At 44.5% G+C, this 15,236-nt stretch overlaps 1 protein-coding gene across 2 annotated transcripts in view; it reads right to left on the bottom strand.

Annotated features, from left to right (window-relative positions):
* The window catches only part of ACVR2B (activin A receptor type 2B), a 103,724-nt gene that overhangs the window by 49,886 nt on the left and 38,602 nt on the right, over positions 1–15,236 (bottom strand). The window contains exon 1 of one of the 2 annotated variants that reach the window (XM_015619912.1): positions 14,785–14,850. The exons of the other annotated variant lie outside the window; for it this stretch is intronic. Within the exon in view, the coding sequence (XP_015475398.1) occupies positions 14,785–14,809 (25 nt within the window). The 5' untranslated portion in view covers positions 14,810–14,850. Of the gene's footprint in view, positions 1–14,784; positions 14,851–15,236 lie in introns of those variants that run through there. 2 annotated transcript variants of the gene reach the window in all.

Here is a 15,236-nt window from a genome sequence, read left to right on the forward strand (position 1 = left end):
GCCCAGCTGAGGGTGAAGCCTCTGTAACTAAAGACAAAGATTTTTAAATCAGTTTATGTAGGCAGAATCAAGCCTCTGTTTGAAGGTTTTTCCCCAAAACCAAAAGATCTACCAGGTTTCTGGATGCCTTTAATTACTGCAGCACCTCTGTTCCAAAGCCAGAATGTTCACCCTTTTACACTAACAAACATACAGAGCTTTTTCTTTTGTTAACATTAAAACATTCATGCCCATAAGTGTCCATTCTCCATTTCATTTATGGCATAGTTAAATTGAGAGCCACTGGCCAAACAAAATTAGCAGTCTAGTGCTCAAAGCATGGCTATTCTTCTTGTATAGTGTGAAATACAGACAGATCACATGCAGGTTTTTTAAATGCAATCTCCTTCAACTTCCACTTTTTTTTTCCCCCCCCATGGAATTAAATCCCTGTGGCAGGTACTATTAGAAAGCACATGTCACATTCAGCAATCAATGGCTGGATGATGCATGCTCACCCTCAGTCACCAACACAGCTGGCCAAGTTTTCCCATCCCAGCTGTGGCAGGCACACCTCTGCCAGGGGTCACAAGTGCAGGGTGTCTATCCCACAACATAAATCACAGAACAAAGACATTCTTCACTGATTTTTTCCTTCCACTGATATTTTTCACCTTTTTTATTGTTTTTGGTTGTTTTTTTTTTTAACAGGATGGTGTCAATGAAAAGCACCAACTCTTTATCAGAAGACGCTGGTTCTGCATTTATAAAGGAACACAGACTAAGTCACAGCTACCATGGGAGGAATTAATGCAATGGCAGCTCTTATATATCCATACTAGCGCCAAAATAAGCCCAAATAGAAGCAGCACGTCTGCTCCCACTATCCTCAGTGTATTTTTCAAACAATGGGAAGAAAAGCCTGGAGAAGCACTGACCCTCACTTCATTCAAAGAGTGCCCCTGCTCAATTCATGAAAGTTTGCCTTTCCTTTTCAAGTGAAAAGGCCAGAAGAATACTTGGGAAACCAAAAGATTGCTTGGGGGAAAAAAAAAAAAAAATCATTTTAATTGTGGGAGGTTCCAAACCATGAAACCCCATAAACTTGTGTTAAAATATTTAAAGCAAACTAGTATGCTGGATATTTGATTTTTTTTTTCTTTCTGGGTTTTTAAAGGGGAAAGAAAATACAGTTTTTTAATCAATCTTTCTACAAAGAGATTTACAACACTAATGTGCTGAAGCATAAACTGATACAGTGACAAACCCCCTTTCTCCTTAAATGTGCTAATAAGGTTGATCCTTTCTCCAAAGCTTTGTTCTTGGGAGGTTTCTGCAATGAGTTCACTTCTTTCACCGGCACAGAGCCCTGCTCATGTGGAAATCATCGGGCTGAATACATTCACTGCTTCATCTGGCCCTCAGCATCAGGTCTCAATTGGGATTTGGGGTGGTGGGCAAATGACTGGACAGCAATGCAAAAAAAAAAATAATAGGAAAAAAGAAAAAAAAAAAAGAGATAAAGAAAACAAGAAAAAAAGAGGGAGGGTTGCTTTTACAATGCAAAGTGAAGCATCATTAAAAATGATCTGTCTGGGAGTGGGAACAGCTATCACAGGGCTTGCCAGTGCTGGAGGACAGCTTCCCAGCACTTTTGTGTTAATGAGCAGCAGCATCCACCTGCAGAGCCATCCCAGCTGGCCAGGAAGCCCTATCCCACGCCACCCATCTATCCAGGAAGCAATGACCCCACGCTACGAGTTTAACAACAGAAACACCAAAGTGAAATTACCTGAGTGGGTAAAAGGCCCTAAAGCAGAAGGTTAAGCCAAAAGTAAGAAATCCCACCCCGTTGAGACACGCACAGGAGCGTGCTTTTCAAGAGCAGTGGACTGATCAAAGGCACACACAGCCAGAGGAAGACAGTCAGTTCTCAGGGTCAATATTCATTTTGCCCATTAACACAGCAAACCGGGAACCTTGCTCGAAGAGGAAGTTTTGGTGTCACAGACTGATTCCTGTGAAAAATTAGGCTGAGACCCTTCTCCTCGCCCTCTACCTCTGTGCAGCAGCAGATTGTCACACTGAGGAGCAACATCAAAGGTGCTCCATGCTGCATCTACCAAAGTTCAACTCATCTCAGTAACCTCCAGCTTTTCTGCTTTTGCAGGTAACTGCAAACAAAGCCAACAGCCTCCTCCAACTCATGTTGCAAATAGCTGCCAAGCAGTCCTTCTCCATGGCCAGCAGTGGATGCAAACAAAGGTCAGCAGGGACTTTGGCTCTTCTGACACCCCAGGACAGCATCACTTTGAAGACAGATGAAGTTTAAAAACAAACAAAATCCCCGCAACTCACAGCTGCTCTCCCATATTGGGGCTGTGGCCAAGGGAGGATTCCTCCTGCAATATTTTTAGCTGAACACGTGCTACGTTTATTTCTTGAAGACAAGAAATCTCCTCAAGGCTGCTGCAATGAACACAGGTGACAAGACATTTAACTCTTTCCTGCTAAAGACCTTGTGAGACAAATGTGAGGATAAATGTACTACCACCATGGGACAACAGCGATTTTCCTTAATACCCCACAAGTTTCAAAAGCCTTTTTTCCATCCCGAACAAAGAGGAATCTCCAAACCTCTTTTACTCATCTGAGTGCCCAAGGAGGAAAATGTATATTACATAATACTTTCCAGGGATTTCACAAGTGGGATCACTGCCATATAAGCAGGGCCAATACCTGCTAAAAAATCATCATATGCATGTACCTGTGATTGCTCCCAGCCCAAGGCACCCGAAAATATTTCGTGTTGAAAATTAAGATGGATTACAAAGGCTCTGCACCACTCAGCCCACTGTTATCTCTCAGTTGCTGCAAGGTGCAGGATGTGGTCCTTGGGAAGGGACTAAACCCCTTTTAAACCCCCCTCCCCAGCCAGACTCCTCTGTCCAAACTGGATACCATGCCCTAGATACATTCCTTGGGAAGGGAATAAATGCTGTTTAAACCCCCCTTCCCAACCATATTCCTCCATCCAAGCTGGCCACTGCATCCTGTGGCACTCTGCTCTTGCTGCTGGCTGCTGGTTAGAGCAGTATTTACGGCACAGGTCTTTCTCCATAAAATAAACATAAACGACTTAGCAGCACAAACACAGGCTGGACACGCAAGACAGAGTATAAATAACCTGCTTACCCTTAAAACCTTTTTCCAGCTCACCTATGCCAAGTGTTTGTGCAGAATCCCTGTCTCAATTTAGAAACCAAATGTATTTTGAACAGGAGCTGACACCGAGCGTTCCCCGCCTCCAGGCGAGCAAACCGGCCACGCCGGCGCCGCTGACAAGCAGGGAGCCAGATCCTTCCAGCTCATGGTTTCACCCTCCCAGCAGGAAAATACTGCAGGGGAAGGGTGAGGAATAAAATAGAGATGAATGAGGAGTCTTCTGTTTGGACATGCCTTCTCCTTCCTTTTAAACGGGGCCTGAGAGCAGCCTGGAAAGGCAAAGCGCAGCCTGAGGCACTGGGATCTATAGAAGGGGCAATGCCAACCTGCAGGCAGCACTCAGGTGAGCTGGCCAGGAGGGATTTGAGGCTTGGCCCTGGAGCCCATCGTGTGCATGCCAGCTGCCTCTCAAGCCCATCACAAGTTCAGATGTAGCCAAGGCTCTTAAAGACAGGAGTTCTGCTAATCTGAGCTCATCTCACCCAGTGCCACCCTGCTGAACTCCAGACATTGACTCCTTGGCACCACAGTGCCAGACCCACCCTCACCTCTTAGCAGGAGCCTTTCCATCTATTATTTGATCCCCTTCTTCTCTTTAAAGCTCAAAGCAGCAGTCTCTGTCCAGATGTCACAGAAAGAACAGTTCATGGAGCACAGCTGGAGCCCTGCAGCACCCACCTTCTCCCCACGTGGCTTTTTGGCTGTGAAATGCAGCCCCTGCTCATGTGAGTCAGGAACAGCTCATCCATGAGCTGGCTCTGGGCTCCATCACTGCTCTTGGCACAGCCAGCCCAGCTCATCCCCTTCTTGCACCATCCCAGGGTGACAGGGATGATGCCAGCCAGAGTTGATGGAGGGGCAGCACATCCCAGAACGCCTAATTTTCATCTCTGGTAGCAAAGGTGGAAGGCCAAACTCCAAGTTTGCAAGCTGAAGTTGTGTTTACTCATGCAATAAGAGATGAAGGGGGCAAGATTATCACAAGATAATCACTCCCTTGATTTGTTATAAAGCAAAGCCAGCTGCTTCTAATTCCTGCATGGTACCAGCTGCTTCCCAAGGAACCTGCCAGCACGGGAGAAGTTTCATTTGCTTTCCTCCTCAACTGTTCCATTCCAAACTTTAGGAAATCCTGCATCAGACTCCCAAAAGCACTCACTGCTTAAATGGAACGGATTGCTGCTTAAACATGAAAAAAACCACCCAGTCATACAAAAACTACTCATTCAAATTCATCTGCGCTCAATTAAAGAGCAGAGGAGCAGCTGATGAAAACATTTACAAGCTATTATTAAATTTTACCAGGTGGGGAAGCCAAGAGGAATCCAGATATTCAAATTTTTGCCAGGATTGATTTTTATTCCACAAGCACAAATAAAAAAAGCAGGTTTTTTTTACTGCTTACAAAAGGTTGTTTTACCTTAACAGAATTGGTAAGTGCAGCTATCAATAACCATTGCAATAAATAAAACATTTGCAAGGAATAAAATACCTGCATAATCATGAATTCGATGGAAGTCATCTTTCCTGGTACGGGGTGTGCTAAGCACAGGGTACATGGCCTGGCACTAATTATTCAAATACCAAAGTACTCTGGGACTCAAAATCCAGAGGGACAAGTAGGAAGAATGGTAAAAATGATGAAAACAGGGACACCCCAGATGGGTCCAGCACCATCCCCACCTCCCACAACATGGGCATAAGTGGAGAAATCACTGAACCTCCTGTATTCCTTCTCAGAATTGGCAATTCCCCAAGAGTGATCCCAAAGGAGCAAATCCCCGTTTGCCTCATTCCCCAGACCAGTCAGGGACCAGCTGTGATGTTGATGGGGAGCACATCCCCAGAGCACCCATGGGGCTGACTGCATGTCCCCAGCTCTTTGGGTGTCTCCTGCTGGGCACCACTGCTGCACCTCAAGCCTTAGGACAATTCCAGAAGCTTTTTGTGACCATGAATTCATCCAGGAGGCCACATGACACTTGTATGAAAGGGAACCTGCGCCACAGAGCTGCTGTGGTAGGGATCAGGTGAGAGCCATGCGAGCATCCCTGCTCGTGTTTCCCTGGCAACTCCAGCTCCTGCTTCCCTTTACACATTCCTTTCCTCTCCCCAAAGCAGGCCAAGACTGTCTCCATCATTCAGCCACACAAACCAGAGGTTAGGGGACTTCAGTGAGCCCTGTGTCCATTCAATACAAATATTGATGGAGGATGCATTGGCATTAAATCCTCTCTCTGCACATGCACTCAGCCTCCCCTAGAAACACAGGAGGAGCCCATTTGGAGAAAGGGTATCTCAGCATCCCACCCAAAGCCTCTCAGGACTCAGTAAAAAAACAAGGATGAAGATGGAAGACCAAACTCCAGAACATGGTGGCAAACTTGGATGTGCTTGGATGTATCACCTAAACCCAACCATCACACAAGGCCTGCAACATCCTTTAAAAAACAGCTCTAAGTTTCAGACCTGACCAGATATTGAGGTACTTAAGTATTATTTTTTTATGGCTGAGACATACAACATCTTTGCCAAGCTGGAGAACAAATCACAGCCAAGGTAGGCACCCCAGATTCCCACCCACCATGCCCTTCCTCTCACCCAACACCAACACTTCACCAGTCAAGCCAACTCCTGACATTGCTTTTTTACATCTCCCTATCATAGAAATGACACTTGGAGTTCAGGCATGAATGCCCAAACTCAGTTGTGGGCATTAATCAGGCTCCATCCATTCAAAGCTATCCCACAAGAGAGGAATTTGCTTGAAAAGCAGATATTTAATCACCCCCAGCATTGTGGCTGAACCATCCCCAGCTGATGTAGCCACAGCAATAAAAGCTCAAGTACAGGCACAGTGATATCACTGAAAAAAATACCAGATGAGTGGATGGTCTCACCCAAAATACCCCTGTCTGATCAACAAGGGTTATTGCATATAGTTTTGGGAAGAATTTGGTCCTTTACAAAAGCACTGACCTGTTTAATTACTCATGTCACAAGTGTAGCTGAAAAAAGCTGGAGGCTTGTGGCAATTTTTTAGGCAAATTCCCAGGGAAAGTGGTAGCTTAGGACCTAACCTCCCCTAGACAAGGCAGCACATAAGCACATGGTTAAACTGAAACACAGATGTGTTCAGGCTTCTAGGCTTTGTGGAAGCAACCTGGTCTTGTGGCCTCTGTCAATGGCAGGGGTGTTGGAAGTGGATGATCTTTTAGATCCCTTCCAATCCAAACCATTCTATGATTCTATGAAGGCACACACTTAAAAAAACCAAACAAATAACAGCAAAAACAGAGCAAGAAATGCTACAGGGGAGAGGAGGCACGCAGTTTTCTTGTAAGAAAATATATCAGATTGCAGCTAAATCTAAACCCACACCACAGGAACACACCTTCATCCCCAATGAAGCCAAAACTAACCTTTAACCCCTTGGATTAAAAGGAAAAAAACACACCCCAAAAGCCCATCACCCAGCAAATTACTTGATCTCTGGTTATTGCTCCTGCTTTTATACAGGTGTAGAAAGAAGAGATCAAGCTAAATCATTTTGATTACTTGGCATTAAAAGAAAACCCACTGTGATGCTGGGCCTTTCAGTGCTCAGTGCACGTGTGCTTTGCTGACCACAAAGCCTTGAGATGTGCTTGACAGTACACACTCAAAACTCACATGTTTTAGGCTAAAAACCACATGTGGCCAGAATGAGAAAGTACTCCTGTGGCAGAGGAGAAGTGGCAATGAAGCATCTTCAAGTGGAGCTTCTCAACTGTATAAAATCCATTACAACCAGACATGAAGTCAAAACACTATCAATAATGAAAAAAAAAAAAAAAAGTGGGAAAAGGCAGCAGCTGTAGAAGTCTGCAGGATTTCACCAGCTCTGGCATGTCCTGTCCTCCAGAGGTTTGCTGAACAAGTTCCTGGAGGGCTGACCCATGGGACAATGCCTCCTGCAGCTCCTTGTGGCAGCTGGGCTTTGCACCCCAAAACCCCAGACAGCCCAGATGGGAGAAAACATCTGGCCAAGGTGATGGCAGAGCAAAGCTCTCACAAGTCAGCAGCAGGAACACATAACCTTCAAAAACTCCATCTGAGGTGGCACCAATGTCAAAAGGCTGAGCAGGAAAACAGAGGGGGCAGAGATGCAGTGCCAACACCAAACATCTCCTTTATGGAACACTTGGGATAAGAAGAGCTCATGGAAGGAAAGCTCAAGATACGACAAAGGACTTGGACAATTATTTTGAAAAAAAGGTTTTTGCTAAATAATTTAAAAATTATTTAGCAAAAACCTTTAACATTTCTTTTCATCAGGATATAAAAATGTGGATGATGAAGAGCATGTCACTGCTACATTCCATTTACACACATCCCCCCCAAAGGCTGCCTCACATCTGGCTAATGTTATTAAAAACAAGCAATTCAGAGCATTCAGACCACACTCTTTAGTCCACCTCTTTCAGCAAAGGCCTTATAGAAATTATTACATGCTGGGTCTAAACAAGAATAACAAGATGTGCTCCATTGAACAGGGACCAAAGCTGGGACATAGGATGGCTTCAGTCAAAATTTCATGTTCCTGGAGTGAATTGAGCAGCTTCAACAGTAGAATAACAGAAAAGAGAGGGAAGTTTTGCTTTAGAAGAATCAACATGCTCAACTCTGCCCTGCACCCAGCTGCCTCATGGTGAGGAACTCCACTGCAGACACTCCAACCTGGAGACTGCAACTCCAGCTGGAAGGGATGGCAGGCAAAATGTATTTAAATTGAATTAAAACACCAATGTACCATAACTAGCACTGGCAGTGAATATATGTTTATTTTATATTCATGTATTCTATTTATGTGTGCGTGTGTGTATAGATGATATTTAAAAAATTCAGTAGTAAACCTTTCACTGGCCACAAATCTTTTTTTTTCCTTCCACAAAAATGAAGCATTGCCTGGGTTAGCTGGCCACAAATCTCTGCAAATTTTTTATATTTTTCTCCCCCAAGAATGAAGCATGATGCAGGTTTGGAGATGAGCACCATGGATCCAGCACGGATCCATCACACATGAACCCCCCTCACGCCAGGGAATGCTTTGAATCAGCCTCGACAGGTTATATGAGAATATAATTAATCAGGTGACATATCCCACATAAATAACTTATGAGAAGCCTGTCACTTGGAGGAGAGATGGTAGCCAAAAGGTACCTTAATTCACTCCAAATACGGATTGGGGAGAAAATACAAACACCTGGGTGAAGCATCCATCCTTTCACTGTCAAATATCCTCGGCTAAGAGGAATCTGTGCACCTGCCTGGCAAATACTCTTTTGCTTTTCTTTCTTACCCCCTCAGTCCTTTTAGGGGTGGAAGGTGGTGTTTGCAGCACGTTGTAGTTTTGAGGTAGTGTCAAAATGCGTGAAGGCAGAACTTCAGGGCAAGATGGGCTTTGTGTTATCAAACATCCTGCAATGAGTTGTTGCTATCACACACTCTTGTCCACCAAGAGTGACTCTACACCACAGCCAGAATCTGGTGAGATGTCAGCTACCAGCCAGGCAAAGGAGAAGAGTTTATGAGGAATTTCCAGGAGCATCATGTCAGCTATTGAAAGGCAGAATAATCTATAAATTTCTCGCACAAATTAATGGAATGGCTTTTGAGCGCAGTAATCTGACAGTTCCCTCAAAACAGAATTTTACACCTTCAAATATTCCCAGTAGTGCATGTTAAACAAATTTGAAGTAATTTAATTTATACTAGAGCTGGCATCAGGGACATCCACTTGGAATCATAGAATTATTAAGACTAGGAAGGGCCTCTAAGATCAGTCCAACCATGAACCCAGCACTGCCAGGTCCATCCATGAACTGCATCCCCAAGCACCACATCTACACCTTCCCTCCCCATGGAGCCTCTCTCCTTTCCCCTCTGTGCTACAAGGGCACAGCTCCTTCACATGTCCTTCCTTTCCCCCTGCAAACTTCTGCTTTGGAGCTGCCACCACGAAGCTGCTGAAGCTTCCAACCACCTGAGGTCACCCCAGGCCCTGAGTTTTTGCTCCCCTCTCCTGCCCTCATAATAAAGCCAACTTCTTGTGTTGGTGTTTGGTGGAGAGGGCAAAGAGAAACCACCTCGAGGTCCAGCAGCACATCACTCCTGCCACCCCTCATGAAGGAGCACAGAGCATTTCAAGAGATTCATTAAATCTTCAGCTATTACATGCAAGCTCCAGATTATTTGGTATTTTATAGCAACAGAGCATGGGACGCCCTGGCATCGCTCCCACTCTTTGAGCGTAACTAACCTCCAAGACTGCTCAGACTGTCAGGAGGCTGATTACATGAAATAAAACACTGCTTTTGACTATTAATTAATATTGACTTCACTGCTTGACCTCCGAACATGTTGAAATTTATAGGATCGCTCTCCAGGTTTATTAGGGCACTATTAATAATCTGAGGAGTATTTGGAGTCAGGCACCTCAAGGAACTCGAAAGAGCTCTTTGGTATGATGCATAGACATCATCTCAGGCTACTTTTGGCTAGGAAAAAGCATTTGGCTAATTTTCAATTTGTCAAGTGAGCCCCTGACAAGTAGGTAACGTGTCACAGAGAGGATCTTCAGGAATCTCCAGCCAGCTTTTTCCCAGCCGTGGCTGCCCACAACAGCGTGGCACAGGGATATTACAGCAAGCAAGATAAGAACCAGATGGAGCAGAGCAGTCATCTAGGCTATTTTGGTAGATCCACTGCAGATGAACATGATACAAAAGCCAATTAACTCCAATATATCTGACTTGTGAAATGGTCTCACACCAAAATTCTGTGTGTTTTTTGTTTGGGTTTTTTTTTACCCCTTCCACATTTTTCCTCCAATACTGGGCATTCTTAATATACAGCAGTCTGCACGAAACACAAAATTAGACTTTTAAAAAAAATCTTCAAAGGAAGCATTCAAGGGTGGAACACTTTTAAGTCCACAGAAAAGTGGAAAGAGTTAACCACTTTTCTTAAAAACTTGGGTTTCTACAAAAAAAAAAAACCAAACCATCCCACAAATCAAAACCACAACCCACCTCGCTATTTTCAAGCATTTACTTGAAAACTAGAAAGCATCTTAGTTTCTTACATGTGCCACATATGAAATTGTTAAGGACTATATTTTTGGGTCGTTTATTCAGTGACAGGGAAGAGATTTATGACAAAGTCTCCAGAAATCTTACTTCTAAGTTTTACAAAACCCAACATGTTTTTTAGAAAGACCAAATCTTTGAATATGAATCTCTAAACATTCCAAAGGGTAAATTTAGCTGGCATTCTTTCTTCTAAAAAATAAGTAAGCAAAGGATGTGTTGAAAGAAATAGTAGAATCCAGCATTTTATCTTCTAAATCTATTTGTGATTCACGGATGCTTAAAAGCAGTGGTCCAAGGCCTGGGAGCTGTTAAAAGCACTTTAAATCCTTTAGGCTGCTTTGAAAAATCTCCACGTCTTTGCCACATGTGGATATTTTGCACTGCGGAGCCAGGAATCAATGCAAGCATTTAAACTTCCTTTTGTCAGGAAGGGCTTAAAGCAGGGAGCACAGAGGCTTGTAAACAAAACTGCTGACACCTCCTGCGTTATTGAAAGAGAACCATGATGCAGCATTAATTGAACGAGCACCTTCAATCTGTCAAGTCAAACAACACCCACAGGGGCTGTTCCTGGCAGAGCTGGGGTTGATGCTGCAGCCGTCAGGGCCGTGTCATTAAATCGGGAATTTTTCATGATACCTCCATGACTGTGACAGCACTCGGGTCGTAGAGGAAAGATTAAAGGAGCAGCAAGACTGCTGGGCCTGGGCTTGATTATCAGTGACTAGGTGGCTCCTGGGAGTCTCACTCCACTTGAAGGTTCCTTGCAGGTTGGCTGATTGTCACCTCACTAGAAGATTGTCACCTCTGATGAGTCTGCACCGACCCTCCAAGCCAGGGAAATGGGTTTTCTCCCACCGAAACAGGCCCTCTATCCCAAGAAAGTGGATGTTCTTCTCCACATCCTCACACACACATTTGTGTCGTTTCCACCATGGAAAGTGGCAGTGGAACAACTCTGTTTTCTCAGCAGGCACAGAAAGGATCAGGAACTCAACACCTCGTCCCAACACAAAAACCAAACCATTTCTTTCCAGCGTTGCAGTCATCACAGCCAAGGTGATCAGTTTTGCAGTTTGCTGAGATGACACCAAATAGATACAGCAGAAAGGAGCTTCCAGAAAATAAAAAAATTCCACCATCACAAGGAACATAAAGACTGATGAAGGTCTGGGCCACCATATCAGCATGAATGCCCCTGCAGAGCTCGATTCTCTCCAAACCAGGAGGCTACACTGGTCACCAGTAAACTTCATTGGTGCAAATGAACAATGATGCCAAAAATTAAATCTGGTTTGCATGGCTGTACTGCTAAAAATCATTTTTACCATGAGCAATCAAGCCTTCCAGTTGCTTCCATGTTAAAGCAGAAGAGAAACAGGAAAGAGTAAGCAGCTGTTTGACTTTTCATCTCCTCAGATTCACTGCTACCTCTGCTCAGAGGAGACACTTGCTTTTAAATAGTTAGAGAAGGGCATCTCCTCCTTCAGTGGAGAAAACAGAAAAACATGCAACAAAACTAAAGACTACCTAATTTAGAACTAGCAGAGCTCCAAACTGCTAGAAAGAGGCAGGGAAAAGAAAGGCAGCTCATTAATGTTAACACCCCACTAACAAAAAGAGTGTTTTTACCTTTCCTTTCAAGCCTCATTCTTCTCCATTTCTTTAGGCCCTGGCATTTTGCAGCAGGAGCTTCTTCTTGGCATTAGAATTAATTCCCCCTGCTGGCTCATTTTTGGTAAAAACCTGTTAGTATGAACACTCGAATTTGACAGACATTTGTACTATTCACTCGTGCAACTCAAGGCACAAGACCTCTCGGAACTCTCTCAGAATAAAATTACTGTTTTTTTCTTAATTACACCAGTGGTTAATGCAACCTCTGACAGAGAAAAGGTTGAACATTTAATTTGGCAAGGTTTAGTGCCAATCTGCATTAGGCCACAATGATTTAACCTCTACCTCTGTGGCACTGTGCCGACATCATTCTCCTAATAGCACATATCCCTGCCCTACATATTTCACTGGGATCCCTATGGCAGCTCTGCCAGAGCTCCCCAGGACCAGCAGCTCCCAGTGAGTCACCAGGGACACTGTGCAGCCCTGTCACAGCAACATGTATTCTTTCTCACTACCAGTACACTACCTTGGATGTCAAAATCAAGACTTTCGTTAATTAGAGGGCTAATTACACTTATAATTACGCTGTACACACCAATATGCTCCTTTGTACAGAGTTGTGTTTTTGAGATGCAATCTCACACTCCAAAGTTCAAGCAGAGGAAGTATCCAGTGATGTTTTGCTGCTGAAATAACCCCACAAACCCCTCTCCATAATTTCCATGAACAGACTCTTAAGAAAACATAAGAAATACATAACAGTAGCAATAAAGATCTTTGCATTGGGGATGATGCATCTTGTTCTTTGCATACTGAGCTCACTTGAAGTCCTTCAATCCAACCCAAACTCATGCAACCTCATCTCCTAAGACACCTTACACCCATGTAGGATTATCAAAGAGGCAATTTATCCTGCATATAAACAGGAGACAACTTCATAAGGCACATGCTGGGTGAATACATAACTGCTGCTTAAGCTATTAAGTTTATTTTTGTGTTTATTTTTCTTATAATTATTCAGTCATGTTTGTTATTATTAATAAACCATTAACAATGAATTAGTTTTTTAATTATTATTTCTATAATTTGAATACCCTGAAAACACTGATACATCACTTCCAGCCTCCCAGTGCAGCTGGAAAGCGTTTTCTGTGCTTACAGGCATGAGGTTGGGGCATTGGAAGACCAAGTAACTTATGGAAGACCCAAGGGAAATAAGCAAGAGAGCAGGGGATCAACCCAGGCATTTCTACATGTCCAGCATGTCTGATGACTGCTTCATCCTTCCTCTCATCAACAGGATGAAGCAAAAGTGGCCATCAAGTATGGCTATGACATCTACAAAACCAATTTGGGCACAGGATTCTAAGAGGAACAAGTTTATCTTTTCATGCCTCTTTTTTTCTGGCTGAGCAGAGGAGTTAAAACATGAAGTCTCATTCTTGTTCTGCCTGACATTCAAAGGAGCAATGTGGTTCCAGTCTCTCACCATTGACGCAGCACCTTCCAAGCTGCACCACGAGATGTGAATCCCTTCTGGAGTGGTGAAACTTGGGTGTGCTGCCCCACCATAAGAAGAAGATTTTCAGCTCCTAACTAGAAGCATTAGGTGCTTAGAGAAAAAATAAAAACTCTTATGATGCCATGTTTTAACTTAAAATACCTCAATACAGTTAAAAAAAAAAATCAATGTAAAATATAAAATGTGGTGGCATTGTGCCATAATTAGCAAAAAGGAGGCTTTGGCCCTAGAAACAACAGTAACTTCCTAACACCCTGATGTGGTCCATGAACTGTGCAAGCCAGGAATGAACCAAAGTCCACACAGGAAGGCAATCATTGCCAGCAGCCCCCAAAGTGCTTTGGGTGTTTGTTTCTCATGTGGCACCTTCTGCTCTTAACATCTCCTTAGTCGCTATCTCTCGTTTATTAGAGGGCAACACTTCCCTATCAGCCACGGCTCCACAAACAAGCCAAGGCCACTGAGTGGAGGGAGCTCCCAGGGACCAGGCAGCAAAAAGCCTCACTTGGCTCAGGCTCCTTAAAGCTGGATGATTTAACTCTTCCAGAGCTCTGACTGTAATAAGGCTATTTGTCAAAAAAACACAAACAAAACCAAACCAAACCAAAAACCAACAAACAAACGAAAAACAACAATAAAACCCCCCACACAAATAGCATTTTATCACAGAGATAACAGTGTCCCTCTGGATAGTAAGTTGTTGTTGCCAGAAGAGGCGAGGAGCCATCGGTGACCTCTGGTTGTGGCTCAGCATGACAGCGATGCTGGGGAGCGGCCAGTCCCTGTGCACCCCCTCATGTCCTCACAGACCTTCCCCCCAGGAAAGGGGAGAAAAGAGACAGAGCCACAAGCTGATGGTATCTGTCTGCTTCAAATTATCAAGGCAAAGGCTTGGAAAAAAGGAACTTTCAGCATTTTAAATGGATTATACCACAGCAGAGCTGCTCACCACGGGCAAAACAAAGAGTGGGACTTCATGCTTTACTCCTCTGCTAAGAGAGGGGAGTGAGAAGATAAGCCAGGGGCAGCTGGGCTGGGTTTGAGGAATCACCGACCCCCTGGCACTGCCAGGGACATCCAGCCCCCTGTCCCATTCCTGGGGTCCGAGCCACCCCCTTCTCTTGGCGCTCCAAGTCCCCACAGAGTCACATTTGGCCAGGCAGTCACTAATTTCCAGCTGCCAATGCACTCCCCCCACCCAAACCCTGTGTTTGCACAAGTAAATGCAGCAGCACCTCTGAAATACCTCCCCCACACCCACAGCCAGCATCAGGGAGAAAACACAGCCCAGGAGAAGGATCAAACCTGGTCGGGAAGGCGGTGTCCCCATGTCCACTGCTTTACAGACTCTCCAAACTGTCCCTTGCAAACTCCCAGCTCAGCCTGACGTTTGATCTCTGACCGGGGTGAGCAAACACCACCGTGCAGAACAAATTGTTCCCTTTTCCAAAGTGGAAAGCCAGCCCTGCACGTCTGGGTTCCATCCGGGAGCAGCCCCGGACCTCAAAGAGGACATTGCCCCACCAGGATTTGGGGGTCACAACCTTCTCTTGAGTTTAAGAAAGGGCTCTGGTGACCTCTGCTCAAATTCCCCTAATGGCATTTCCAGCCAGCACCTCCTGCCCTATTCCATTCCCTCCCGAGGGTCTCACTCTGATCCAGACACCTGAAGAATTTAAGGGGGGGAAAGAGCATCCCTGGGTCTCTGGAGCCATCCTGCATTTTGCAGCATCTTACATTTCACCGTGGGGGATCAA

Source organism: Parus major, chromosome 2, assembly GCF_001522545.3.
Source record: "Parus major isolate Abel chromosome 2, Parus_major1.1, whole genome shotgun sequence".
NCBI lineage: Eukaryota > Metazoa > Chordata > Aves > Passeriformes > Paridae > Parus > Parus major.